Here is a 27446-nt window from a genome sequence, read left to right on the forward strand (position 1 = left end):
AAAACTTTTTCCATAATAAACCTATTTTCAAATTACATTTACAATTACAGTATACAAATACATTAAAATATATTTTTATTGAAAGGAGGTTACATATTAATAATTTTAAATTTTGATCGAATGAAACTGGCTGTTGAATTATTTACGACAATTAAAAGAAAACAATTTGAAAAGTGCATCGATTTTCAAAATATGTGTACCTATCGAAAAAATTTCATTTCCAACAAAGACGTTTGGCGGACGCCATTTTTTCCAATATTTTCTCAGATCAAGTCATCTTTTTGAGTTTTTTATGACTGATCATGTCATGAATGTTGATCTCCGTAGACTTTATGTTGATTGACGTATTAGTGGGCGCGAAATTAATACAGTTTTCAATTTTGAAGACATCACGCTGCGTAAATCAGTGATACAAGTTATGAAGATAAAATTGCGTAAGTATTTTTCTATTCGAAATTAAAATCGATGATATAAACTGATATCCCTCTTATGAATATCCGAGATGCTAAAATAAAAGCCAAACATGTACTTGTAGATCAAAATAAAGAAAATTATTCAGAAGAACTTATTTCAAACTTTAGTGAAATTCCGCTGATGATTACTTTGTTCCTCGTCCTTATATCGATTACATTCTTCCTCGATTACATTACTCCTCCCACACATGCACAAGAATTTTAGCGGATGCGATTATTAAAGTCCATCATTATTTTCTATTTGTTAGGCAGGGGCTTGGCTCTGCCCCTGGCATTATTGCTGACGCCCATGGGCGACGGTAACCACTCACCATCAGATGGGCCGTGTGCTCGTCTGCCTACAAAGGCATCAAAAAATAAAATAAAATTACGATTAAATTTACTAACGAAACCTCCTCATCGTGCTGGTGTGTGGCTTATATTTTGATTATGATATCAAAAACAATTGGTGCAATTAAAAGTCACGAAACCTTGATACTTGCAGCGCGTGATCGTTTCCCGTCGACATCCTCGACTGAAGACATCGAAACCGGCACCGACTGGGACATGAATCGGCACAGCATCCCACATCCGCTCCCTTACCCACATCCCGTCCCGGACATGCTGCATCCCATGCGTCATCCTCCCCCGCAAGCCATCATAGTCGGCTCAGTACGGAAACGTCGCGGCAACTTACCGAAGCATTCGGTTAAGATATTAAAGAGATGGCTTTACGAACACCGGTACAATGCCTATCCTAGTGACGCGGAGAAGCTTGCCTTGAGTCAGGAGGCAAATTTAAGTGTTTTGCAGGTTAGTGGTAGAGTAAAATGAGTAAGTGATGATATAAAAAAGATGTGTGGTGTCGTGGGACAGCGGATAGGAACGAAGTTCCCAATTATAAAAATATTAATTTAAAGTTCTATTCGAGGTATGAAGAAAGAGAGAGAGACAGACAGACAGACAGAGAAACATGCGACGCCGCACAGCTTACAATAGCTTACTATAGCAAAAAGTGTCGTGACAACTTTTCGTAAGAATTTATAGCAAAAAGTGTCGTGACAACTTTTCGTAAGAATTTTTTCCGTCTAGCCCCCTTTCACAACGCGCGATAAGGAACTTCGTTCCAAAAGTAGATTGTTCAGATATTTATCTCATTAATAAATCTCTAGTACTAAAAGGGGATAAAAGCGCACACAAAAAGACCACAATTTTGTTTAGGTGTTCCTCAGCATTGCATCAAGAAAGGTTTTTTTAAATTCGTCATCTATATTTATGATGATAGTTCATAGCTGATTTCTGAGATGTCGGTGTTGCAGATAAGGCCACAGCACCTTCATAAGGTATAAACTAGAAACACTAAAATCTACAAAGAGTCCTAGCAAAAAGTTCAGTTTGAATATCTATTAAAGAGTCTCTGCGACCAAAGCTAATTCATTATTAAATTATATTAAACTAGCGACCCGCCCTCGCTTCGCTTCGGAAACTGTAATTTCTTATTGATTTCTCCACTATTTAATGGATGTTATTATACATATAAAGCTTCCTCTTCAATCACTCTATCTATAAAAAAAACGCATCAAAATCCGTTGCATTATTTTAAAGATTTAAGCATACATAGGGACATAGGGACAGAGAAAGCGACTTTGTTTTATACTATGTAGTTAAGTTATTTGTCTGTAATTAAACCGTCCAATTTTCTGTAGGTTTGCAATTGGTTCATAAATGCCCGTCGCCGTATCTTACCGGAGATGATCAGACGCGAAGGTCATGATCCCTTACACTATACGATCTCGCGTCGCGGCAGGAAGCAACCCGGTGCTGCAGCAGGAGTGGGACCGATGGTGAGGCTCTCTGCCGCCTCGACATTAGGGTACGGGCTGGGCCACGGTAACGTCACTGTAACATCCTGGGACAGCATTATGATGGAGGTTGGTACGAAATTTGTACAATCAGCCTTATTTGCTTTACGTTCTGATTTGAACGCTTGATCAATTATCGCTTCTCAAATCTCAAAGTGTTACCGATTTTGCATCTGGCATACTGGACCATCACCCCGCCTATTTCTGCCGTAAAGCAGTAATGCGTTTCGGTTTGAAGGGCGGGGCAGCCGTTGTAACTATACTGAGACCTTAGAACTCACATCTCAAGGTGGGTGGTGCATTTACATTGTGGATGTCTATGGGTTCCAGTAACCATTTACCACCAGGTGGGCTGTGAGCTCGTTTAGCCGTCAAAGTAATAAAAACAATCTCACTTGACCTTATCCAATGAGTAATTGGCAGGAAGGCATTTCAGTAGACTAATTAAACTGTCTAATTTTCTTTTTCCACCTAGAATCGAGTGGAAGTTCGCAATCACGACTATGGCAACGATTTGCTAGTGTATCGTAGCGACGGAGAGCTCGGCGAGGAAGGCTACGCCAGCACTCTGAGCGAGGAGGAGGTGAAGTACGATCCCTCGGTCTGGCAGTCTGTCATCAGATATGGGCCTGACGACTTGCATCCCGCTTCGAGAGGGTATGAATCAACTTTTCACTGGGATTTACGGGTAATGGGAACGCGAATTTTGTAAAATTGGTCCAATTTCTACTGTTAAGCTTAAAAAAAACTTTTTTGTTTTATTGCTTAGATGGGTGGATGAGCTTCACAGCCCACCTGGTGTTAAGTGGTTACTGGAGCCCATAGACATCTACAACGTAAATGCGCCACCCATCTCGAGATACAAGTTCTAAGGTCTCAAGTATAGTTACGTAAGTAAGTACGTATTTCATTAGAAAAATTGGTACCTGCCGGTGGAATTCGAACACCGGTGCATCGCTACATACGAATGCACCGGACGTCTTATCCTTTAGGCCACGACGACTAGAGTGATGGTTTGATCTCGATAAGTATGCACCCACGCTCTGTCTCACAGGAACCCTTCAGTCGTGACGGTGGCCACAACAGAAGCAAACGCAGCACAACAAAAGTCTGAGATCGTCACAACAAGCGACGGCAGCACGTGGCACTCGCTGCAGCCCGTCTCGCAGCCAAGCGCACGTGTACACTCTGCCCAACTGCATCCCCACGCTCAGATACCGACGCACGCTCAACTGCAGAATCTTGCCCAAATGCAGTATCACGGGCAGCTTCAGGCGCTGAGACCGAGACGGATGCAGGTGAGCCCCCCGCCCCCGCCTCACCCCCCGCCACCAGTCGCAGTCGAACTAGAAGTGGCCACCACCGACATGTGGTGTCACACCGCCAGTTAACCAATGTGGCTGGGACTTAGCGATTGTAAAGCGGGACGAGCCTCATAGCTTTAAGTTGCAGTTGAGGTCGAATTGGCTCAGAACTGCGGTGCTGTGCGGTTGAAGCTTTTTTGACCTCAAGTTTTAATGTACGAACAAGTGTGACAGAGGGGTCCCGCAAACAGAGAGGACATGACAGAGAGGAGAACATGCCTTCTTTCCTCTAGGGAAATAATTTCAGTCAGCAGTTTGTGGTCTCTCCGAACTCTATCATGCTGCAGTCAGAGTTTACAAAGTCTTTAGCAATTATGGTTTAAGTTTCCTTATTTAGTGGCGTTTTTCAAGATTTATTTTGCAAGAGAAGTCGGTGTTAAAACACAGTTTGTAATTTTGATTGTTGTCATTTGTATTTTTGGTCGAGAATGATTGTTTGGTTCTTTTGTTGTCAATAAACGTGTTTTTGTCTTGCTGCGAACTGATTTCGTCTGGTGTTTTAATGCCGGCATCACCTGCAGTGCTGTGGTTGAAGGTGATGAACGTTGTGGCTACTCCAGGTGGTGCCGAGCATTGAGGACGGTGAGGAGGACTTCAAGCGCTTGTATCTGCTCGTCGAGACGGCTGTGGCGGTCCGCCAGAGGGAGAGGGAACAGGAAGCTCTTTTACCGCACTGCTAAAACCATCGGTCCCCATACATTTGGGCTTTTGTTGCCAAAGTCAATGGCGATATGTACCACATACATCTTCAACAGGTGTAAAAAAAACTATCTCTTCAACAAATGGGCACGATGCAATATTATCGACCCGATAATTTTATAGTAAGAGCAATCGAAAAATACATTCATAACCAATAAATTAACTACCTAATGCGATAAGTATATATAGCTTGGCTTAGTAAATTAACAATACTTTCTGTTTGTAATGGGGGGTACATTATTTCTGGAGGAACCCTTAATTAATGTATGATATGTTATGTTAAGATGAACACATTTTTTAAGCATAGAAATTCCTACTTTCCGTGTTGCAAGAACGATTTGATAGAAAATAATTTGAAACAAAGTATGCAATTGTACACAGTACACTTGTTACCAAAAAGTTTTCTGAACTATCGATGTGTACGGATCAGACTTATTGTTTAAGCAAACTTAGGTATTTAAGTGCCGGTAATCTTCACGTAACTGTAAGTATACTTTGGCAATAAACAAGCAATAGTTTTATGATAGATTTTTTACTTTATCATTTCAACAAAATATTCATGTGTGAGTTTGGAACAAGCTTTAAATTGATTTTTTAATATCGGTCTTAGCATCGGTCTTATGTCCATAGAAGGTACTTACTGGTGGTAGGGCCTCTTGTGAGTCCGCGCGGGTTGGTACCACCACCGTGCCTATTTCTGCCGTGAAGCAGTAATGCATTTCGGTTTCAAGGGTGGGGCAGCTGTTGTTACTATACTTGAGACCTTAGACCTTATATCTCAAGGTAGGTGGCGCATTTACGTTGTAGATGTCTATGGGCTCCAGTAACCACCTAACACCAGGTGGGTTGGGAGCACGTTCACCCATCTAAGCAATAAAAAAGTGAGATTGTTTGTTGATGATACTGTGTGCTTAGTTGTGAGTTTTTTAACGTTCTCGATAGCGTAAAAGTCGAACTCAAATTTGTATGCAGTTGGAACGTTTACCGCTAAGGGCGCTGTTCCAACTGCAAACAAATTTGAGCTAACTTTAACGCTATCGAGAACGTTAAAAAGCTCACACTAAACATACTGGTCTCACGGTGCGGTCGGGTTCACTCGAGTCTGCAGAATAACTTGGATTCTGTGCATCCATATCGGGGAGTGGTCTGCGGGATTGTGACGACCCCATTGATTGTTATAGCGTCGCGTCACTCACTCAGTGCCAACAACAGTACTTTTTACCAATATCTAGAAGCGTTGCGTATATTGGCACTAGATTGTAAGCATAAAGTGTGCCTTCGGAATTAGATATTAATTCGTTTGCAGGCCGCTTTTTCGAAGACCGAGTTTTATTTTATTGAATTTAAAAAATATATATTACATTTAGTAACCTAAATAGCATCGCACATAAATAAAGTACATACCTATTTAAGGGTTGTGAAGATACATTTCACGGTATATGAGCTTCAAATAAGGCTTAAAAGCATTTCTTAGAGATGGAGATGCGAGGTGGATAGCTAAATTGTGCCGTTGGCATTGCTGATGTTTACGAACAGCATTAGCTTTTACAAGCGCTCGTTTGGTTAACATGGCGACAAAATTAATATTTAACTTCGTCTTTTTTAAGAATGTCAAACATGGATTTGGTAATAATTGATACGTTTTTCGTTGATCTTACGGATTGCAAAATTTTATTTGTTGATTTCGCACCAATTTTGGCGGCTTCTTTTGCTGCCCGTACTCCAGACAACCACCGATATTCGATCAGTACATCGACGACGTACTCGCTGACGTAGTCGACTCAACGAGGTATTGACGTGAACGAGTTTAAAGGTTTCTGATGAGTCGTAGGGAAAATTTGTTTAAAACTCCAACGGCATCTGTGCTTTTCATAAAGTGATAAATCTATATACATATATAAAAAATGAATTGCTGTTCGTTAGTCTCGCTAAAACTCGAAAGCGACTGGACCGATTTGGCTAATTTTGATCTTGAATTATTTGTGGAAGTTCAGAGAATGTTTAAAAGGTAGATAAATATGAAAACGCTCGGAATTAATAAAAATTACAATTTTGTTCTTCCTTTGATGTGTCTCCCGTCGGACGAATTCCTTTTGTTTGTTTTAAGTTTATTTTATACAAAAGTTTAGGTCTTTTATTTATCGATTGAGGCACTACGAAGTCTGCCGGGTCAGCTAGTCGATAATAACTGTCTTTAATTAAAAAATAAAATCAACAATTTATTATAATTAAGTTTTTGTACATTTCGTTGAATGGTTCAAGCGGGGCTCGCGGGCGTGGTTCACGCGACCAGCGGGTCAAGGATCGACTGTACCTCCGCGAAGATCTCATCCACAGGACGTTCCGCGTTTATCTGTTGGGAAACAGTCGTATTACAGTAGAAGACGATTGTAGGACCAGCCGCATCATGTCTGGTTTCCGTGCTTACCGGTGCACCTGATGTTAAGTGGTTACCGGAGCCCATAGACATCTAAAACCTAAATGCCGCCACCCACTTTGAGATATGAGTTCTAAGGTCTCTACCCTTCAAACCGAGACGCATTACTCCTTCACGGCAGAAATAGGCAGGGTGGTGGTACCTACCCGCGCGGACTCACAAGAGGTCCTACCACCAGTAATTACGCAAATTATAATTTTGCGGGTTTCATATTTATTTTTTAAGTGACGATAAAAGCTCACGTCAGCGTGCTAGCTAATAACACTGTTAAGAGCATGGGCCAGCGCCGACTATTGAATAGCTTTATGGTTGATGTGTAACAAGAATAAAACTGGTAATGTAATGCAATGAAATCATCTGATGCGCGGTTTGACGGTAGACCTTGCATTTAGAGGTGGAGCCCGCGGGCAGCACAACGCTACCGTCTATCGTAAGAAGTTAGGTTGCTACTTTATTTAGGCTATCTCAAGGAGCAGCTCATTCCTGCTTTGGATCAGGCTTTGATAATGAACAAGACCTATAGTTTCCTACCAGTACCTGTTACCTATTGGAGTACGCTGTTGCCCAACCTGTCAATCATTTAGTCGCCTTACGATATCCACGGGAAGAGATGAGAGGTGCTAGGCTGCACACAGCCAGTTGGAAGTTAGAAAGTCGTCCGAATAAAGTAGTATGTGAACTGACCCTCCTGAGTTTGTCCGGGTACTGCGCCAGGACGAGGTCGTTGTTGTCCAGGAAGGTCTTCAGCCTGAGCTTGATGGTCTCCTCGTTGTCATCGGCGCGGCCGGAGCTGGCGGCGCGGCCCAGCAGGCGCTGCGTCAGCGTCTCCGAGGAGGCCTCGAAGTATATTATCACCTGACGCACAATCACATTCTATTTTTAGATCTATACGAGTCGAACACATATGCTTTAATCGCATTCTTATTTTATTACCACTTTTTTCTCCCTACCTATGCTGATTGCCTTGAGAGGCTATTTCAGCTTCTCCTTGATGTGTAGGTGAGCTCACGGGGCTCTAACCGGGAGTGTTGCTAACACTGGCCCTAGCAAGAGCAGTGCTTACCAGAATCTACCACCGGATCGAAATCGCGACCCACTGAAAAGATCCGGCGAGAAACTCAGTGGGCTGTGTCTGTGGATTAATTCCGGGTTCGACGAGGACGGTGACCGGTGCTTATGGTACCTAATTACTACTAGAACTGCGCTGGCGCTATGACCCTGAAGCAGCGCTTTGGTCTCAGACAATACTCCGCCATTCATCATGACATTTCGCTACATCTAGCCAGTCCGGCACTTGAAGATCACGTAAATTTCCTTCCACAGCGTCAGACCAGCTTTTTTTTTCTACCAAAGCTGATGATCTTGAAATACCATTTCAGTGTAGTCTTAGCAAGTAGATGAGCTCACAGGGCTCATTATCATAGTCATCTCACCGAAACAGGAGCGATGTTCTCTTCAAAAGCGATACCCTGTGACTTCTCGCGAGGGTAGCCGTCGATGAGGAAGCCTTTGGATTCTTCAGCACGGGCCAGGATCGCTTCTTTTAGCAGATCCAGGACGATTTCATTAGGGACAAGCTCGCCTTAAAAAAATCAAACGTTAATTTTGCTATAACAACGGTAAATATCGTAAGAGCTCTTAAAATTTTAATACAAGAGAACTAGAATTTATTTTATTATTATTTTTTTATTATTGCCGAGATGAGCGACGATCTCACAGCCCACCTGGTGTTAAGTGGTTACTGAAGCCCAAAGACATTTACAACGTAAATGCGCAACCCACCTTGAGATATAAGTTCTAAGGTCTCAGTATATTATTATAATAGTTACAGCGGCTGCCTCGCCCTCCAAGCCGAAACGCATTACTGCTTCACGGCAGAAATAGGCAGGGCGAGAGGCTCCACCACCAGTAATCACAAGAGGTCCTACCACCAGTAATTTACTCAAAGCCCCGACGAATCTGTGAAACGTAGCCTTGATTCGCCAATTTAAAATAAGCAGGCTCGCCCGGTTTCATGTTAAACTTAAACCGTAACGTATAGAGATCGAATATCAATAACGGTGCTTGAAATATTAAATTCAATGCGTGTAATAGGTCATTTCACGCGTTTCCAATATAAAAAAATCACAAGAAATAATTTTAAGCTAGTTTATTTTTAACCGACTTCAAAAAAGGAGGTTCTCAATTCGACTGTATGTTTTTTTTGTTCGTTACCTCTTAACTTTTGACTGGGTGAATCGATTTTGATGATTCTTTTCTTATTAGAAAGCTGACGCTTCCCGTGTGGTCCCATTTCAATTTAATCCAGTTCTGATAATAGTATCCATGAGAAAGCCATATAAGTCTTTTTTTATGATTGAAAGTTTACTGGTGGCCCGAAGGCCTTTCCAGTTTCACCAGGACAGGTGGGCGAGCAAAGGCTCAGCCAAGAGGGGTGGGATTTGCTAACAACTGCCCGAGCGCCTCCGAAGGAGACCTAACAACTCAAGAGCAATTGTTTCGCGAATGAATCTACTACCGGATCGGAATCGCGACCCGCTGAGAAGATCCGGCGAGAAACTCAGCGGGCTGATGCATGGGTTAGGTTGCACGTCGACCTCTTTGTCGAGTTCGACGAGTACGGTTACCGGGGTCCCTAAGCCTGCCCCTAGTATTAGAGCTGAAGGCATCTAATGCAAAGGTTATTGGATCTGATGGATCCGTAAGGACGTGTCTAGGGCGTCGACGGTGACTGGCTCCTGCATGATCAGGATTCGGAGAGTAGTCAGCGGCGGCAACGATAAGGCGATTATCATGACGCATAGCCTTATCGAAGTATCGTTCCGACGCTGACTTCATGTATTTCCGAATTGATTCGAGGCCCAGGTCGTCGTGTAGGTCAACGTTCCTCACGAACCACGGAGCGCCGACAGCTAACCTGCAAAAGCGGGATTGTAGGGATTGGAGGGTGTCTATGTGTGTGCGGGCCGCGTGAGCGAACACCACACTCGCGTAAGTCATGACGGGCCTTATGCAAGTTTTGTAAAGTGTCACCTTGTTCCGAAGGGACATTTTACTCCGCTTACAGATCATGGGGTAGAGTCTACCGAGAATAAACGCGGCACGGTCACGGACTGATTTTATATGCGGGCGGAATGTCATCGATGCATCCAGGGTAACGCCCAGGTACTTGACCTTCCTGGCCCAGGGTATGGGTTGTCTAAAGAGAGTAATCGGGGGTGTGAGATTCCTCCTCCTAATCCGGGAGGAAATCCGTGTGGAACTTCCCCTCTGAAATAGCACCGCAGTACTTTTCGCTGGGTTGATGTCTATGCGCCATTTTCGGAACCACTGTCCTAGGGCTAGGGCTGCGCTCTGAAGCTTCTTCGCGATTAGGGACTTATTTCTACTAGAATAGTAAACAGTCGTGTCGTCGGCGAATAAAGCTAAATGGGTCGGCGGCGACCGGGGAATATCGTTGACGAATAAGCTAAATAGGAGGGGTGAGAGGACAGAGCCTTGCGGGACTCCAGCTGTGAGAGGTCGTGGGGAGGAGCGGGTTCCCTCGACTCGATATCGAAAAGAGCGGTTCGACAAGAAGTCCCGTATGATGAGCACGAGACTATCCGGCACGCCCATGTTGAATAGTTTGAAAATCAAACCATTGTGCCAGACTTTGTCGAACGCTTTTGCGACGTCGAAGAAGAGAGCTCCCGTGTATAACGGTTTTGGTCGATTAAGCCCCACAAGAATGTGCTCCGTGAGGCGGTGCACCTGTTGAACGCATGAGTGATTTGTACGGAATCCGAATTGTTCATCGATGAGAATGCCCTTGGATGAGACGAAATCTCTGAGGCGCTTGTAGAGCAGACGCTCATACAGTTTGCCTAGAGACATGAGGAGGCTAATCGGGCGGTAGCTCGTCGGATGATTTTTTGGTTTACCGGGTTTATGTATGCCGATAACGTCCGCTTCTTTCCACACCGCGGGAAAGATACAGTTCGCCATAGCGGCATTGAAAATAGATGCCAACATCACGATGAGTTGGACGGGTAGAAGTTTAATAACGCGGTTAGATATACCGTCGGAACCGGGAGCCTTGCGAGGACGTAGGTCTTTGATCAAGTCTTTAACTTCCATCGGGGTGACGGGTGGTAACGCATCCGAGGGTGGCAAGGAGGCTCTGCGTTCTACCTCACTGTCTACTAATTCTACATGAACAGGGTCCACGGATTGAGTGCTGGGCGTGCACTGGGTTTGCAAAGTATCGGCCAGCAGCTCTGCTTTTTCGTCATCATCAAAGGCCGCGAGTCGGCCTGAGGGGCCTACGAGGGGGGGCATAGTTACTACCGTATCCGATTTGAGAGTACGAGCTAAGCGGTAGTAAGACCTTTGGGAGGGCGCGAGTCCTTCTAAGAAATCAGACCATCTGGCATCTCGGACTTCGGCGATGCGAGACTTTACGTCGCGTTGTAGGGCACGCATTCGAATACGATTTTCCGCGGTAGGATACCTGTCGTAGGCGCGTATCGAGGCGTTCTTAGCTCTAAGGAGTTCCCTAATATCGTCGGACAATTTGAAGCGGTGAAGGAAGTCCTCCGCTACAACTTGTTTCGATGACCTATCTAATGTCGAGGTGATGTGTGATGTTAAGATGTCTATGGCTTCAGCGGTATCCTGAGGAGACGGGGTAGAGTCCGGGTTAAACGGGAGCGATGGTGGATCAGATTTAGCCAGGCTGATGCCCAGCGTGTGCCAATCCACCACAGTCCTCGTGACGGGAACGGAATCGGGAGCGCGACCGAGCTTCATGACGACGGGACGGTGGTCTGAATCTAACTCTGAAACTACTTCGATCGAGTGTAAGCGCAGAGTTACGTTTTTTAATAACGCTATGTCGAGTATATCCGGGCGATGCGCGATATTTAGCGGGTAGTGAGTCGGGGTTAACGGAGCGACGATATCGAAGGCGAGATCATCGACTAACGCGTCAAGCCGCCTGCCATTCGGGGTTGTGGTGTGTGAGTTCCACCTGATGTGTTTACAATTTAGGTCGCCCGCCAGAATGACAGAGCTCCCCATACCGAGCAGCGCCTCAATATCACTGCTTAGAACGATCTTATCCGGTGGAAGATAAACGGACGCGATAACGATCGGCGCGTGTCCCGTCAGTGAGATTCGGCACACTGATGCTTCGATATTAGCGAGCGCGGGAGGATCGAGCGGGACGCAATGCAGGGCTCTTCTATAGTAAATAACGGTACCACCACCACGGGCAGAGAGCCTGTCGTTCCTGACCATGTTATAGTTCGCGATTTTAGGGTCACGGCGCGCGGGCTCAAGCAGGGTCTCCTGCACTAAGAAAATGTCAATTTGATGGTCACGCAAAAAATCACAAACCTGATCACGTTGATTTGCGAGACCGTAAGCGTTAAAAAATCCTATTGTTACGGATAAGGGTTTTATTCTACTAATGTACGCCATTGATTACCGGCGGAGTGAGGGGAGGACGTACGTATTTAACGACGCGTATACGTCAGCGTATTCTTGCACAATGGCGATGAAATGTTGTGCAGTGGAGGCGGCGCGAATGGCGTCACCCAAAGCGTTAACACGCTCAAAGTTGATCGACTGAAAAAAGTCGATCGCTAGAGCGAGATTTTCGGACGCGGTCGGAGGGCAGGTCGCGGGGGAGGGACGTATCGCGGGGGTGGGACGAGTCGCGGGGGAGAGAGTTGTAGCCGTGTTCGTGTACGGCAACGGTTTAGCCCAAGCCGAGACGCTGGGCACCGACGCCGGCACGAAAGCAGGCTTAGCCTTCGGCACAGAGGGTACCGTGGCTTTGATGTCTGGGCCGGAAGCTCGGAGGCGGTTTTGACGGGCGACGCGGCGATTTATTTTTGGAGCTCGGGGGCATCCACGGTAGTTCGCGGGGTGACCTTGTGTTCGGCACAGGACACAGCTAGGCGGTTCCGTCGCGGTTTTTTGGTCGCGAGCGCAGAGGGCCGTGGCGTGATCGCCCAAACACTTAACACATCGGGGGCGCGCGTGACAGTTACGGGAAGAGTGCCCGTACAGTTGGCAGTTATGGCACTGACTAGGAGTGCCTTTTTTATGGGGGACTTCGACGGCAATACCGGAGAGCCTACAGACGGTCCGAATGTTAAAAATTTGCTTACCCTCGGGGGTAGGCTGGAGGGCGACTAAAACCATATTGTATGGCTCCCTACCGCGGCCGGTGTGCATGCGGTGCACGGAATTTACTGGTAGGCCTTGTTCTATCAGATCTGCCTTGACGAGATCGGCATCTAGCTCCTTCGGGATTCCACGTATGACAACGCGGAGTTCGCGCTCCTCCTGGAGCGTATAAGTGTGGAAACTTATACGCTCCTTTCGGAGGTAACTTGAGAGGGCCCTATGGTCGTCGGGTGTCGTTACTTTTATTTGAATCCCGTTGGCGAGATTACGGGCGCTGGCAAAATTAATATTTTTGGCCTTAAGGGCCAGGGAAACTCGGTCCCAAGCTGCCTTCTCTTGAAGGATAACCGGGGGAGGGGTCTGAGTTTTAGATTGCGCCACCGGTCGCGGCGACGGAGTGGCACGGGCTGGAGGCGCAACGGGAGTCTGAGGGCGGGGGCGCGACGCGTTCGCGGCTTTGCTAATTTTAGCGGCCGCGAGAGCTCGAGACTCCGCGGCACGCTTCTTACCCTTTTGTACCAGGGTGAATCCATCCGTCGATGAGGCGGGGGCGAGGTCGACCTCCATCTCCGAGTCAGAGTCGGAGGACGAGGAGGCGGGCGCAGGTGACCTACAAGCAGAAGTTTTGGAGGGCGCGACGGAGGCCGCGGATGATCGCGCTGCTGGAACGGTGGCCACGGCGGACGACGCAGTAGTTTTACTCGCCAGTATAGGCGACGCGGGAACGGCAGGCACGACGGAGGCTGCGGTGCTCGATGTAGACGCTTTGCACGCAGGTACAGGCGACGCAGGAGCAGCGAGCACGGCGGAGTCTTCGAGAGAGCTCGCAGTGTGATTGGCCTTGAAAGCCAGAAACTCTGAGGCGAGCTGTGGGTGACGAAGTCGGAGGAATTCCACGAATACAGCGTCCATGATCGCTGAGTACCCAGGTGGGGCGGCCCCGGGTCTTGAAAACACTCGCCTTGCGGCGAGGCCCCAACTTCTCGGACCTGAGCGGTTCTATTGAACACAGGTGGCAATGCGGCGCGATTACTACAGGACAAAGAAAAAGCACAACAAAACAGAAATTACAAAAAGAAGCAAAACAAATAAATACTTGCAGGAAAACACTTTGTCGGCAAATGTTCCACGAACACAAAAATAACTAAAACAAAACAAATAAAAGCTTCCAGGAAACACACTTGGTCGGCAGATGTATCACGAACACAGGCCGCGCGAACAATGGCCGGGCTAACAAAAGCCGGGCGAACAAGGACCGGGCGATCGAGTGGACGATGAGCACGTCCGCACGTGACGGGTGCCTCTATCGGAATGCCATATAAGTCTTAAATTTGCATTAAGTACGTGCGCGACAAATAGATGAATAAATAACTTAATATCACGCCAACCGATTTCGATGATTATTGTTTTTAGTATATATTAATTTGTTTTGGAATATCTTTTTTTTCTATTTGAAGTCGGTTTTTGTTAAAGCATGTCTGTCTATTTACAAAAATTATTACCAACCTCTTTCCATAATAGCGGTAAGGCATTTCGCCCTCTCCGAGCCGCTTTTGACTTCAGCCCTGAGCAGGTCTCCAGTCGAGAGGTGAGTGAACCCGTATTTGGCGACGATCTTGTCGCATTGTGTTCCCTTTCCTGATCCGGGACCTCCCAGGACCCACACGATTGGCTTTTTCGATGTGTCTATGGGTGCCTGTAATATTTGAAAATGTTTGTTTATTTAATTATTTGACCTACATATTGACGGTTAAAACCGAAAGTAGTTTTATTGGCGTATTTGTTTTATTAAAACGAAAACAATAGAGACACAAGAAGCACAGGTTTCAACTTTTGTATTTATTTGTGGTAGCTTAGTGGCATTTTCTTTTAGATATAAATGAATTATCGCGTTGTATTCATCAGTCTAGCGATTAAACGTAAAAAAACAGTGAGTACATCGTGTAAGATATAAAACACATTATGTAACTATTATATTTCTTTCGTATACATAACCTATGAAGAACTAGAATCATACAAAGCTCGAGTAACTTGTATAACTTGTAATATAATACTACTTGTAAGGTGATAGCTAAAAATACCTAGAAGGCTAAACGAAAATAGGGTACATTCTGATGATCTTGTAGTGTATTTCTAACCATGTACGCTTTGCATTTCGGTGATTTGCACATCAGAGGGCACGGCGGCAGCTTATCAACAATCGGCTCTTTACACGGTTCACATAGTTTCTTTTCCATTGCATAATACAAAAATGTATTGTTTATTTTTTTATTCTTTATTCATATTTGATATAAAATTTGACGTTTCAAATAAAACGTCAATAGTAGACAAAGAGAACGCTGCCTTTACGATTTATCGGTCGATGTCATCGACATAGTTATTCGAATGTTTATGCAGGTCGTAAGGTTTCCCGGGCAACAAAGAAATAATTAAATAATAATTGTAAATAGACATGCTTTAACAAAAGCCGACTTTAAATAGAAGAAAAAAGATATTCCAAAACAAATTAATATGCACTAAAACAATAATCATCGAAATCGGTTGGCGTGATATTGAGTTATTCACGAATTGACAACCTCCTCCTTTTTTGAAGTCGGTTAATAAACCTTCATATATTAATGTTAAACGTTATTCTTTTGTTAAGCATACATAGTTCTCGGTCACTGAACGATCGGTTCGTTCCTTTTCGTCTTTTAGGAAGGCATTGAAAATAATCCACTGCTGCCAGTCACGTTCGTCCTCGCTCCATTTCTTTTTTTTTTTTCTTTTCAAATCACCTGTATAGTTTCTGTTTTAGTCCATGTCTAGCCGTTGTAGGCCGTATGTCCTGTCAAAGAGGTTTCACGCCACGACGGTCATGTTTTTTAATGAGCCGACCCGTAATGCAAATATTCGTCGTCTGCTCCTAACATCTGGAGACCGTCCAAACCCATATATCTCATACTCCCGAGACACAGTAACTACGGACGATGTTTAGATCGCTGGTTGAAAAAAAAATAAACTGGATGGTAGTGCTAAATCACGCGGACTCACAATACACACCCTTTTTACTACTACTAGGAATACAACTTCATATGTATATACGTATATTAGATTACCACTAGAATAAAGGTATTTTTATTCCATTACGGGATATTATTATCAAAAGGAATCCGACTTTATCAGGACTAATGTAAAAATGGATGTGTTTGTGCACTTAAAATAACAAGCTATCACAAACCGACTAGTTTACTCAGTTTTCAGTTCCTCTATGGAATTGTATGAAACCTTTTACCGATATTACCTACACTTTGCCGCATTATCTAAAGGGCCGTTTGACGTAAGTACAATCTATTACGACAGCGGGAAATCGATCTAAGATATTAAATATTCAAAACTGTGTCGTCAGCCTTCGTTTTCTTTTTGTAATCGTTAATAGTGAACGTTTTTGAGATTCGAGAATTGGGTAATTTACATTTTTTTTATTGGTTAGATGGGTGGACGAGCTCACAGCCCACCTGGTGTTAAGTGGTTACTGGAGCCCATAGACATCTACAACGCAAATGCGCCACTCACCTTGAGATATAAGTTCTAAGATCTCAGTATAGTTACATTATGATACGATACGAGTATTTTGGTGTAAGCTTTTTGATTTATAATCTAAATGTTTAAGGTTTGATAGATCACTGGTGGCCCGGAGATCTTCCCAGTTTCACCAGGATATATTTGCGAGCAAGGGCTCAGCTAGGAGGGGTGGGATTTGCTAACAGCTACCCGAGCGCCTCCAAAGGAGACCTAACAACTCAAGAGCAGCTGCTTCGCGAATGAATCTACTACCGGATCGTTATCGTGACCCGCTGAGAAGATCTGGTGATTAACTTAACGGGCTGATGTTTAGGTTAGGTTGCACGTCGAACTCTTTGCCGAGTTCGACGAGTGCGGCTACCGGGGTCCCTACTCCTAGTGTTATCTTAGAACTAAAGGCGTCTAATGCAAGGGTTATTGGAATTGATGGATCGGTAAGGTCGTGAGCATTGTTTCCAAATGTTTATTGAAATAAATGATTATTGAAATAAACTGTACTTAACTAGAGTAAAATATGTTATGTCCTTTTGATTTTAGAGATTTTTACGTTTTATGCTGTTTTGTTCTGAAGATTCCGAACCTCGAATTTAGCGAAATTCCACTGTAAGTACACAGGCTCTACAATAGTTTTCCCTCCACGAAGTTACTGAATGCTATGAAGATGATTATGATGTAAAATATATATTGTGTGCCAAATGTACCTACTCTGCATTACACTTAACGATCCTCTAAAATTGAATGTATTCTTCTGCTTCACTTGTTATTTCACAAGAACACCAGATTTATTTATTTCAATTATCATTTTCTACTTTTCATAAATATGATCCTGGTGGTAGGAACTCTTGTGAGTCCGCACGGGTAGGTACCGTAGGTACCACCCTGCCTGTTTCTGCCGTGAAGCAGTAATGCGTTTGAAGGGTGGGGCAGCCGTTGTAACTATACTGAGACTTTAGAGTTCATATCTTAAGGTGGGTGGCGGCATTTACGTTGTAGCTATGGGCTCCGGTAACCACTTAGCTGTGAGCTCGTTCGCCCATTTATACAATAGAAAAAAAAAATGGTTATTTATTTTTTAACCTACCTACCTATTTTAACCTATATTAATGAGCACGAATTAAAAATACACGAAATTTTTTAGCAGACCTCGTTTAGACATTGGCCGTTCACAAGGTTAGTTTAAAAATAAGATGGCTAAGCGAACCGTGCCTGTAGCATTTAGGTAACAGTGTGATGCGACCACGTCTTTGGCTCGTTGATGCGATCTGTAGATGCGAGTATACAGATTTTTTTGCAAACTTGTCTGCCGGTAGCATCGAGGAGATATTCTTTTTTTTTATTGCTTAGATGGGTGGACGAGCTCACAGCCCACCCGGTGCTAAGTGGTTAAATGTTGGTGGTTAAGAGATACCAGTTCTAAGGTCTCAAGTATAGTTACAACGGCTGCCCCGCCCTTCAAGCCGAAACGCATTACTGCTTTACGGCAGAAATAGGCAGGGTGGTGGTACCTACCTGTGCGGACTCACAAGAGGCCCTACCACCAGTATAAAGTAAGAACGTATACGTAATTTTTTCTGTTTTTTTTTGTACAAGGTACTCGTTTTCAACAATATTGGTAAACCCATATTTTTATGTTTAGATTAGTTTATGAACGTAAAAAGACGAATTGTGAAGAAAATATCCTATATTATTAAGCAGATAAGATCCGATAGGCGAAACTAACTAGCACGAAGAACAAAAAAAACTAGAGGTGTAATTTATTCAAGAATGCTGACGTTGGTAACTTGTCAGCGAATGCTTGACTATCAACGTAATATAAAGACTTACAGCACCAATATACATTTGGTGTCAAGAACATTGTGAAAAAGTCCAAAATGTAGATGGTGTAAAAATATAAATTAATATAATTTTTTTTTTCGTTTTCATGATGCTCTAAGTTTTGGTAATTTTTTTATGATCAGCCGCCTGGCTAACGTCGACCCTCCCTGGGAATGCTTTTGTTGACCTTGGGCCTAGGTTGTGTTGGGTTTGATCAGGCTATTGCTCTTAGTCGCCTTCTAGGACACTCATGAGCTAAGTTTAGGCTGGGAGTTTGCTTAGGCGCTTCAACACGCCAAGAAGGAAGTGAGCTAAGAAATGTTATATGATAGAGGAGTATGGAAGGAGAAAATATGTTGCGCCGACCCCAGGTGACTGGAAGAAGGTCAGGAGAATTATGATATTTTTTTTATTTTTTTTATTGTCTTAGTACGCAGGCGAGAACACGGCCCACCTGATGGTGAGTAGTTACCGTCGCTCATGGTCGTCAGCACGGCCAGAGGCAGAGCCAAGCCGCTGCCTACCGTACCTACCGTTCGAGTGAACTTCTCAAGAATGAAAATATGATAAAATCCTTAACACGCCTTCAATATTCAAATTGAAATTTAGAACATTCTCTATGAATCTAGGTAACGCCACATACATCTGTATGCATCAAAGTTTTAACGTACCAACAAAAGACACAATTGGTCAGTGTCGAATTCATATTTTTCGTCTCGACACGGAAGCACCAAACAAAATTATACCTTAGCTACATTGAAATTAAGATTATCACATAGATAATCGAAACGCAACGAGTCGATCTATTTTCATGTAACTGACTGACTGTTGACAGCTTTCGAGGACAATGTCAACGTTTCTATAACGAGCATGGTCGCTGACATTGTTTTTTGCGAACTAGCTGTTAAAATTAGTAACGTAAGACTTAAATTGGAATGATTAATTAAGAGTTTAAAATTTGTTAAATGATAGTGAAACAAATTGAACATTATCCATTTTTTCTGCTAATAATTGTTTATTAAGGCTTATATTTAATATGTGACCTTAAGCCTTGTTCGGACTAGGCGAGTATTTTAGTCGAGTACTGAGTAATTTAATAGCTAAATGTGTCTGAGCACCAAAAATTTAGTCGAGTAGGTTAGTAAATAGTTTAGTCAAGTCAATCCATTTTGTTCTATTTTTTCGGGCGAGTAGCGAGTAGTTTAGCCACTAAATTACTCGGTACTTGAATAAAATACTCGCCTAGTCCGAACAAGGCTTCAAAGCTGAGCTTTAGTTTAGTAGCCTACTGAGTTTCTTGCCGGATCTTCTCAGTGGGTCGCGTTTTCGATCCGATGGTAGATTCTGCGGAGCATTGCTCTTGCTAAGGTTAGTGTTAGCAACGTCGTCAGGTTTGAGCCGATAGGATTTTTTAACGCTTACGGTCTCGCAAATCAACGTGATCAGGTTTCTGACTTTTTGCGTGACCATCAAATTGATATCTTTTTAGTGCAGGAGACCCTACTTAAGCCCGCGCGCCGTGACCCTAAAATCGCGAACTATAACATGGTCAGGAACGACAGGCTCTCTGCTCGTGGTGGTGGTACCGTCATTTACTTTAGAAGAGCCCTGCATTGCGTCCCGCTCGATCCTCAAGCGCTCGCTAATATCGAAGCATCAGTGTGCCGAATCTCACTGACGGCACACGCGCCGATCGTTATCGCGTCCGTTTATCTTCCACCGGATAAGATCGTTCTAAGCAGTGATATCGAGGCGCTGCTCGGCATGGGGAGCTCTGTCATTCTGGCGGGCGACCTAAATTGTAAACACATCAGGTGGAACTCACACACCACAACCCCGAATGGCAGGCGGCTTGACGCGTTAGTCGATGATCTCGCCTTCGATATCGTTGCTCCGCTAACACCGACTCACTACCCGCTAAATATCGCGCATCGCCCGGATATACTCGACATAGCGTTATTAAAAAACGTAACTCTGAGCTTACACTCGATCGAAGTAGTTTCAGAGTTAGATTCAGACCACCGTCCTGTCGTTATGAAGCTCGGTCGCGCTCCCGACTCCGTTCCCGTCACGAGGACTGTGGTGGATTGGCACACGCTGGGCATCAGCCTGGCTGAATCTGATCCACCATCGCTCCCGTTTAACCCGGACTCTATCCCGTCTCCTCAGGATACCGTTGAAGCCATATACATCTTAACGTCACACATCACCTCAACATTAGATAGATCATCGAAACAAGTTGTAGCGGAGGACTTCCTTCACCGCTTCAAATTGTCCGACGATATTAAGGAACTCCTTAGAGCTAAGAACGCCTCGATACGCGCCTACGACAGGTATCCTACCGCGGAAAAGTGTATTCGAATGCGTGCCCTACAACGCGACGTAAAGTCTCGCATCGCCGAAGTCCGAGATGCCAGATGGTCTGATTTCTTAGAAGGACTCGCGCCCTCCCAAAGGTCTTACTACCGCTTAGCTCGTACTCTCAAATCGGATACGGTAGTAACTATGCCCCCCCCTCGTAGGCCCCTCAGGCCGACTCGCGGCGTTCGATGATGATGAAATAGCAGAGCTGCTGGCCGATACATTGCAAACCCAGTGCACGCCCAGCACTCAATCCGTGGACCCTGTTCATGTAGAATTAGTAGACAGTGAGGTAGAACGCAGAGTCTCCTTGCCACCCTCGGATGCGTTACCACCCGTCACCCCGATGGAAGTTAAAGACTTGATCAAAGACCTACGTCCTCGCAAGGCTCCCGGTTCCGACGGTATATCTAACCGCGTTATTAAACTTCTACCCGTCCAACTCATCGTGATGTTGGCATCTATTTTCAATGCCGCTATGGCGAACTGTATCTTTCCCGCGGTGTGGAAAGAAGCGGACGTTATCGGCATACATAAACCCGGTAAACCAAAAAATCATCCGACGAGCTACCGCCCGATTAGCCTCCTCATGTCTCTAGGCAAACTGTATGAGCGTCTGCTCTACAAACGCCTCAGAGACTTCGTCTCATCCAAGGGCATTCTCATCGATGAACAATTCGGATTCCGTACAAATCACTCATGCGTTCAACAGGTGCACCGCCTCACGGAGCACATTCTTGTGGGGCTTAATCGACCAAAACCGTTATACACGGGAGCTCTCTTCTTCGACGTCGCAAAAGCGTTCGACAAAGTCTGGCACAACGGTTTGATTTTCAAACTATTCAACATGGGCGTGCCGGATAGTCTCGTGCTCATCATACGGGACTTCTTGTCGAACCGCTCTTTTCGATATCGAGTCGAGGGAACCCGCTCCTCCCCACGACCTCTCACAGCTGGAGTCCCGCAAGGCTCTGTCCTTTCACCCCTCCTATTTAGCTTATTCGTTAACGATATTCCCCGGTCGCCGCCGACCCATTTAGCTTTATTCGCCGACGACACGACTGTTTACTATTCCAGTAGAAACAAGTCCCTAATCGCGAAGAAGCTTCAGAGCGCAGCCCTAGCCCTAGGACAGTGGTTCCGAAAATGGCGCATAGACATCAACCCAGCGAAAAGTACTGCGGTGCTATTTCAGAGGGGAAGCTCAACACGGATTTCCTCCCGTATTAGGAGGAGGAATCTCACACCCCCGATTACTCTCTTTAGTCAATCCATACCCTAGGCCAGGAAGGTCAAGTACCTGGGCGTTACCCTGGATGCATCGATGACATTCCGCCCGCATATAAAATCAGTCCGTGACCGTGCCGCGCTTATTCTCGGTAGACTCTACCCCATGATCTGTAAGCGGAGTAAAATGTCCCTTCGGAAGAAGGTGACACTTTACAAAACTTGCATAAGGCCCGTCATGACTTACGCGAGTGTGGTGTTCGCTCACGCGGCCCGCACACACATAGACACCCTTCAATCTCTACAATCCCGCTTTTGCAGGTTAGCCGTCGGAGCTCCGTGGTTCGTGAGGAACGTTGACCTACACGACGACCTGGGCCTCGAATCTATACAGAAATACATGAAGTCAGCGTCGGAACGGTACTTCGATAAGGCTATGCGTCATGATAATCGCCTTATCGTTGCCGCCGCTGACTACTCCCCGAATCCTGATCATGCAGGAGCCAGTCACCGTCGACGCCCTAGACACGTCCTTACGGATCCATCAGATCCAATAACCTTTGCACTAGACGCCTTCAGCTCTAGGAGCAGGCTTAGGGACCTCGGTAACCGTACTCGTCGAACTCGACAAAGAGTTCGCCGTGCAACCTAACCCATGAATCAGCTCGCTGAGTTTCTCGCCGGATCTTCTCAGCGGGTCGCGATTCCGATCCGGTAGTAGATTCATTCGCGAAGCAGCTACTCTTGAGTTGTTAGGTCTCCTTCAGAGGCGCTCGGGCAGCTGTTAGCAAATCCCACCCCTCCTGGCTGAGCCTTTGCTCGCCCACCTGTCCTGGTGAAACTGGAAAGGCCTCCGGGTCACCAGTAATCCTTCAATCATAAAAAAAAAAAAAAAAAAAGGTTTGAGCCCTGTGAGCTCACCTACTTGTCAAGATTACGCTGAAATGGTCTCTCAAGACCATCAGATTACGTAGGAGAAAAAAATAAAAAAAATATATAGTTTCGTTTATTGGCATCCTACTATTAATACAAAATGTTTACAAGAACCTTCTGAAGGATGCAGTTAAAAATTCATATACGAAGTTTTTTCGAATAGATATATTCTAATATCTAAAGAGTCATTTTCATAAACTCCACCAAAAGCTTACTGTAAGTAAAGTATTTTTTTTGCATTTTTCGTGAGCGACGAAAGAGTCTGAGCGTCTTTTTTATAAGTGGTCACCGAAGCTCATAAACATCACGACGTGAATGTCCTGGGTCAGAGCATTGAAACATGAGATCGGAATATCTATGTACAAGATACACTCACACTTATTTATTACCAATAAACCTAAATTTAAGTAAACCTGGATTCGTAACACAATTTAAAATTGTTTCCAGATTTTTTTTTACATAAATACGATTAGCGTGGCCAATGTTAAAGTCTGGTCATGATTTATAAAGCTGCCGCGGCTTCATTTTCACGATAAGAATAATAAAAAAATTAAAGAGCTGACGGTTAGCGTGGTATGGACATGTGATGCTTAGAGAGAAGATGCATATGCCTAGGAGATGTATGGAAATGGTAGTGCAAGGTAGAGGGGGAAGAGGTCGACCGAACAAGACATGGACGGAGTGTGTGAATGACGATATGAGAGAGAGAGGAGTGAGTGTTAAGCTGACGGCTGATAGAAGAGAATGGAAGAGAAAAATTAGCTGTGACGACCCCAGCTAGTGAGATAAGGTGGAGAAAAAAAGAAGATAAGAATAAGGTCGGTGTTAGAAAAGTGCCAATCATCTTCTCTATTAAACTTAGATTTATTTTCAATGGTTTCGCGTACTGAATTATATTGTTTTAATTTAACAGTAAAGTAGATTTAATTATATCTGTTGCTCCATCTATTTTGACTTGCGAAAACAGAACAAAAAACAAATATATTACCTACCTTAAAAATGTTCATAAAAATACCTCGAAAATAAGTTCGCTAGCGTATTTCAGCAACTCAAGCCAAGTTGCCATAACAAGAACGACGAAACATCGGTAATCCAGCGCACTGTTCGTTTTCATCACACAAAAAAAACCACACAAGATAAAACAGATTTAACGAAAAACATCGAAATAACTAAAGATATTCATACGTTTTACTATTTATACATAAATAAACACAGTGGTGGATGCCAGTTGGCTGCGTTCGAACTCGGATGGAAGCGATTAGGTACTGGATATGTTTTGGAGGAAAGCCCAATATTTTTAGTGTTTGGGGCTACGACCTAATCGTCAAGACGATCTTAGATAATTCGAGAAATCATTTTCATTAATATCTAACGTGACCATACGTCACGTTTTGGCGGGATTGTCTCGCTTTCAGGCTGTCCGTTCCGCTGTCCCCAGAACAAAAATGTCCCGCTTTTATTTATCTGTTGTAAATGTGTTTATTAGAAACTTACCGAATACTTATTTATTCCAAATCCCTAATGCATTACAAAATACATACTAAAGTAACAAATTTTGCTGTAGAAAAGAATTTTTTTGTTGCGAAATTATTTATAAATATTATTTTAAGGGCAAGTTGGTGTAAGAATTAAGATGTAAGTGAGGGTAAGATACCTTATTAAATCATACCCTGTATATGTATTTATTTATATACGAAATTCCGTAGGCATCCCGATATGACCAAAAAAAAATGGTCACGCTATTAATATCCCGTAACAATGAATCATTTGGTGATCGAACGATTGATTGAATGGTTCTTCTTAACGTTTCCTAGTTTGTCCTCAGTGTGTCCAAATCGGTGTTAGTTGCGTGAGAAGAATAAAAAACTAACATAATAAAAGTATTCACGCACGATTCATATTGAAAATCACAAGAATTATAGTGTTTCAAAATTGATAATACTGCCACTGTTCTCACAAAACTCCTGAGAAGAACCGGTGAAACAAGCTCAATTGGTTTGTCTTTTTTCTTAGTTTTCTACTTACAATCAATCTTTGCGGGTTCCTTTAAGCGCTGATTCAAGGATATAACGCAGTAGCTCGTGAGCGATTCGTATGAATGAACTGGTCTTTTTAGGTGAGTAAAATGAACTAGTTCACCTATATGCGGTGTTTTCGTTCCAAAATTCACCTAGCTTTGATTTCACTTTCTGAGTAGTTATTCACGTAACTCACTCACGTGAGTGATTCGATACGTTGTTACACATTCAAACACCCACACACAACTCACCGGTTGTATATTTATCGCATCACCGGTTGTATATCGCTTTTTCTAACCTCATGAACAGGCGAGTCGATATTAAATAATATATAAAGCCTAGAAAACTGATGGTTAACGATAAATCGGTAAATTGAAAGAAAAAGCAGACATTAGAAAAATCTCTTTTTTAAATACAAATTGTATTTAAACTGAAATATATTCGTCTCTTTAATACTGTTGGTCTTAAGTCTGAAGGGAGTCTGAGAAATTGTTATATTAACGAAATTCATTTCATTCAGGTAGCAAGTTCCGACTCTCGGGTTGTAGCACCATGCAGTCGGTACAATTGCACGCATTGACGGAACGAAACTACGATCAATATTATTAATCGAAGGAACGAAACGAACTATTATGGAACGAATTCCATGAACTAGTTCAATTTGGGGAGCCAACCGGTGATTTATAAGATCTACTAGACTTGCACAAGACCGTTTGCGGCTTCGATCAATATTATTGATCGAAGGTTCGCGGTAATAAAGTAGTAAGTAGCTGGGTCAGTGACTCTATCCGTGTACTTACACAGCTTTTTCTTTTTTCCTACCTATTGCCAGTAACCTCGAGGGGTTATTCTAGTTTTGTCGAACGTGGCCTTACACAGCCGCTAGAAAAAGTATTTATTACATTAAACCATGTCATATAGGCATAGCGCGATTCAGAAAACTAATAACGCCATCTATCAAGTAAGGACTGTAAGCGCGCGTAGTTTGTAAAAGTTTTGTATTCATAATTAACATGATGTGCTTTTTAGATACCAAATATATTTAGAGTATTATTATTTTAGTATTTTCTTCGATTTCCCTGAGACGTAGACAATAATTAAAACAGCAGTTTTACGGTTTAGTCTCTTTTTGTCTTTATATTACATATTATTACTAGTACTTATGTTCTAAACACGTTATTACGGATCCTCCCGATCTATTAACGGTGCTTTTAGGTACCTCAAACACCGGTACCGTCCTCGCCGACCCGTCGCTTCCGACGAAGGGCTCGACGACCAAATTAACCCATAGACACAGCCCACTGAGTTTCGCGCCGGTCTTCTCAGTGGGTCGCGTTTCCGATCCGGTGGTAGATTCTGCGAAGCAGTGCTCTTGCTAGGACCAGTGTTAGCAACATTTCCGGTTTGAGCCCCGAGAGCTCATCTGCACGTTAGGATGAAGCTGAAATAGCCCCTCAAGGCTATCAGCATAGGTAGGAAAAATAAAAAAAAGTACTTACTAACCAGAATGGATTTCAAATGAATGACATGGTAACAGATTTTTGTCGTATCTGATTTCATTGTAGTATTATTCACTTTTTCATTGCAATTTCGATTTATTCGCTTTTATTATTCATATTGATTACTATAGTATGGGAAAGACGAGTTTTATTTGGTATTACATAAATACTTCAATAACCTTATCGCCTTAGATTAGGTGTAATCGCTTGTTTTGTTTTGGCGAGAAAAAATGCTTCTTAACATATCAGTAAAGTGCATTATGCTACATTTGATTATTGTAGATAAAAATACTGTGCATTCTTAATTAATATTGAATTTATTTACATCATAATCAAATCGGCATCAAATTACAGAAGTGTATATGTAGTTATTAAAAACTATTTTTGGAAATAAAATGTAATAATATTTAATAAGCGTTCGAATAATAGAAAAACTCAAACTAATTCTTTGAATTATATTCTAAATTTAACTTATCTTGAATGCATATTAGTTTTAAAAAAAAGTAAATCATAGACACATTTTTTAACTACTGGCCAGCAATAAAATAATCTTTATTTTTATAGTTAGCGAGCTTTGTACGATTCTATTCTTGTTCTGATTATGACGTAACATTCACTGAAAAAAAAAACTCGTAAACGTCGTAAATTAAACTACATATTTAAAAAAAGAATTAAAAACTTCAATTACACAGTATATTTTTGTTTTCTGTCACTCACCATTTTTTATAAAATGAAAACTGACGTAGTATGCGACAATTTAGTAATTTCTGTTTAGAAACGTGTATTTCCCGCGCGTTCAGCGGACCGACTGCGGTCTGGAGCTCGCGGTCAAGGCTACGGAAACTGTGCCAACAGCCAATAATCGACCTCTGAAGACGCGGGAAAATTTTCATGGAGGTTATGCTTCTAGCGCCAATAATGTTTTAAAATTTATTTCCTAATTTTAAAAAGCTTCAAGATGGACAATAAAACATGTAATTTAAAACACATTACACAGTAGAAACCTAGAAACATTCAACTTGTTTTGTTTTGTAATAA

The 27446-nt window shown here is 43.3% G+C and overlaps 2 protein-coding genes across 5 annotated transcripts; one reads left to right on the forward strand and one right to left on the reverse strand.

The window, feature by feature from the left end:
• The first annotated feature begins 418 nt into the window (after positions 1–418).
• LOC114241249 (uncharacterized) lies at positions 419–4468 on the forward strand. Its single transcript, XM_028172047.2, has 6 exons — positions 419–434; positions 958–1265; positions 2159–2383; positions 2790–2971; positions 3369–3612; positions 4239–4468. Exons 1-6 carry the CDS (start codon positions 419–421, stop codon positions 4356–4358), a joined length of 1095 nt encoding a protein of 364 aa, XP_028027848.2. The 3' UTR covers positions 4359–4468.
• Positions 4469–6575: 2107 nt separating this feature from the next.
• On the reverse strand, positions 6576–27265 carry Ak1 (Adenylate kinase 1). Of its 4 annotated transcripts, XM_028171965.2 has the most exons (5): positions 23907–24124; positions 14498–14687; positions 8248–8396; positions 7499–7669; positions 6576–6730 (listed from the first exon to the last, which is right to left on the reverse strand). In XM_028171965.2, the coding sequence occupies exons 1-5, from the start codon at positions 24003–24005 to the stop codon at positions 6659–6661; spliced, it is 681 nt and encodes a 226-aa protein (XP_028027766.1). In that variant the 5' UTR covers positions 24006–24124; the 3' UTR covers positions 6576–6658. The 4 variants fall into 4 exon arrangements, with proteins under 4 accessions (XP_028027766.1, XP_028027769.2, XP_089596557.1 ...); XM_028171968.2 differs by lacking the exons at positions 6576–6730; positions 23907–24124 and adding an exon at positions 27126–27265 and having other exon boundaries at positions 7376–7669; XM_089740431.1 differs by lacking the exon at positions 6576–6730 and having other exon boundaries at positions 7376–7669; positions 23907–24131.
• Positions 27266–27446: the final 181 nt, after the last annotated feature.

Source organism: Bombyx mandarina, chromosome 04 (assembly GCF_030267445.1).
Source record: "Bombyx mandarina strain Sakado chromosome 04, ASM3026744v2".
In the NCBI taxonomy this organism is placed as follows: Eukaryota; Metazoa; Arthropoda; class Insecta; order Lepidoptera; family Bombycidae; genus Bombyx; species Bombyx mandarina.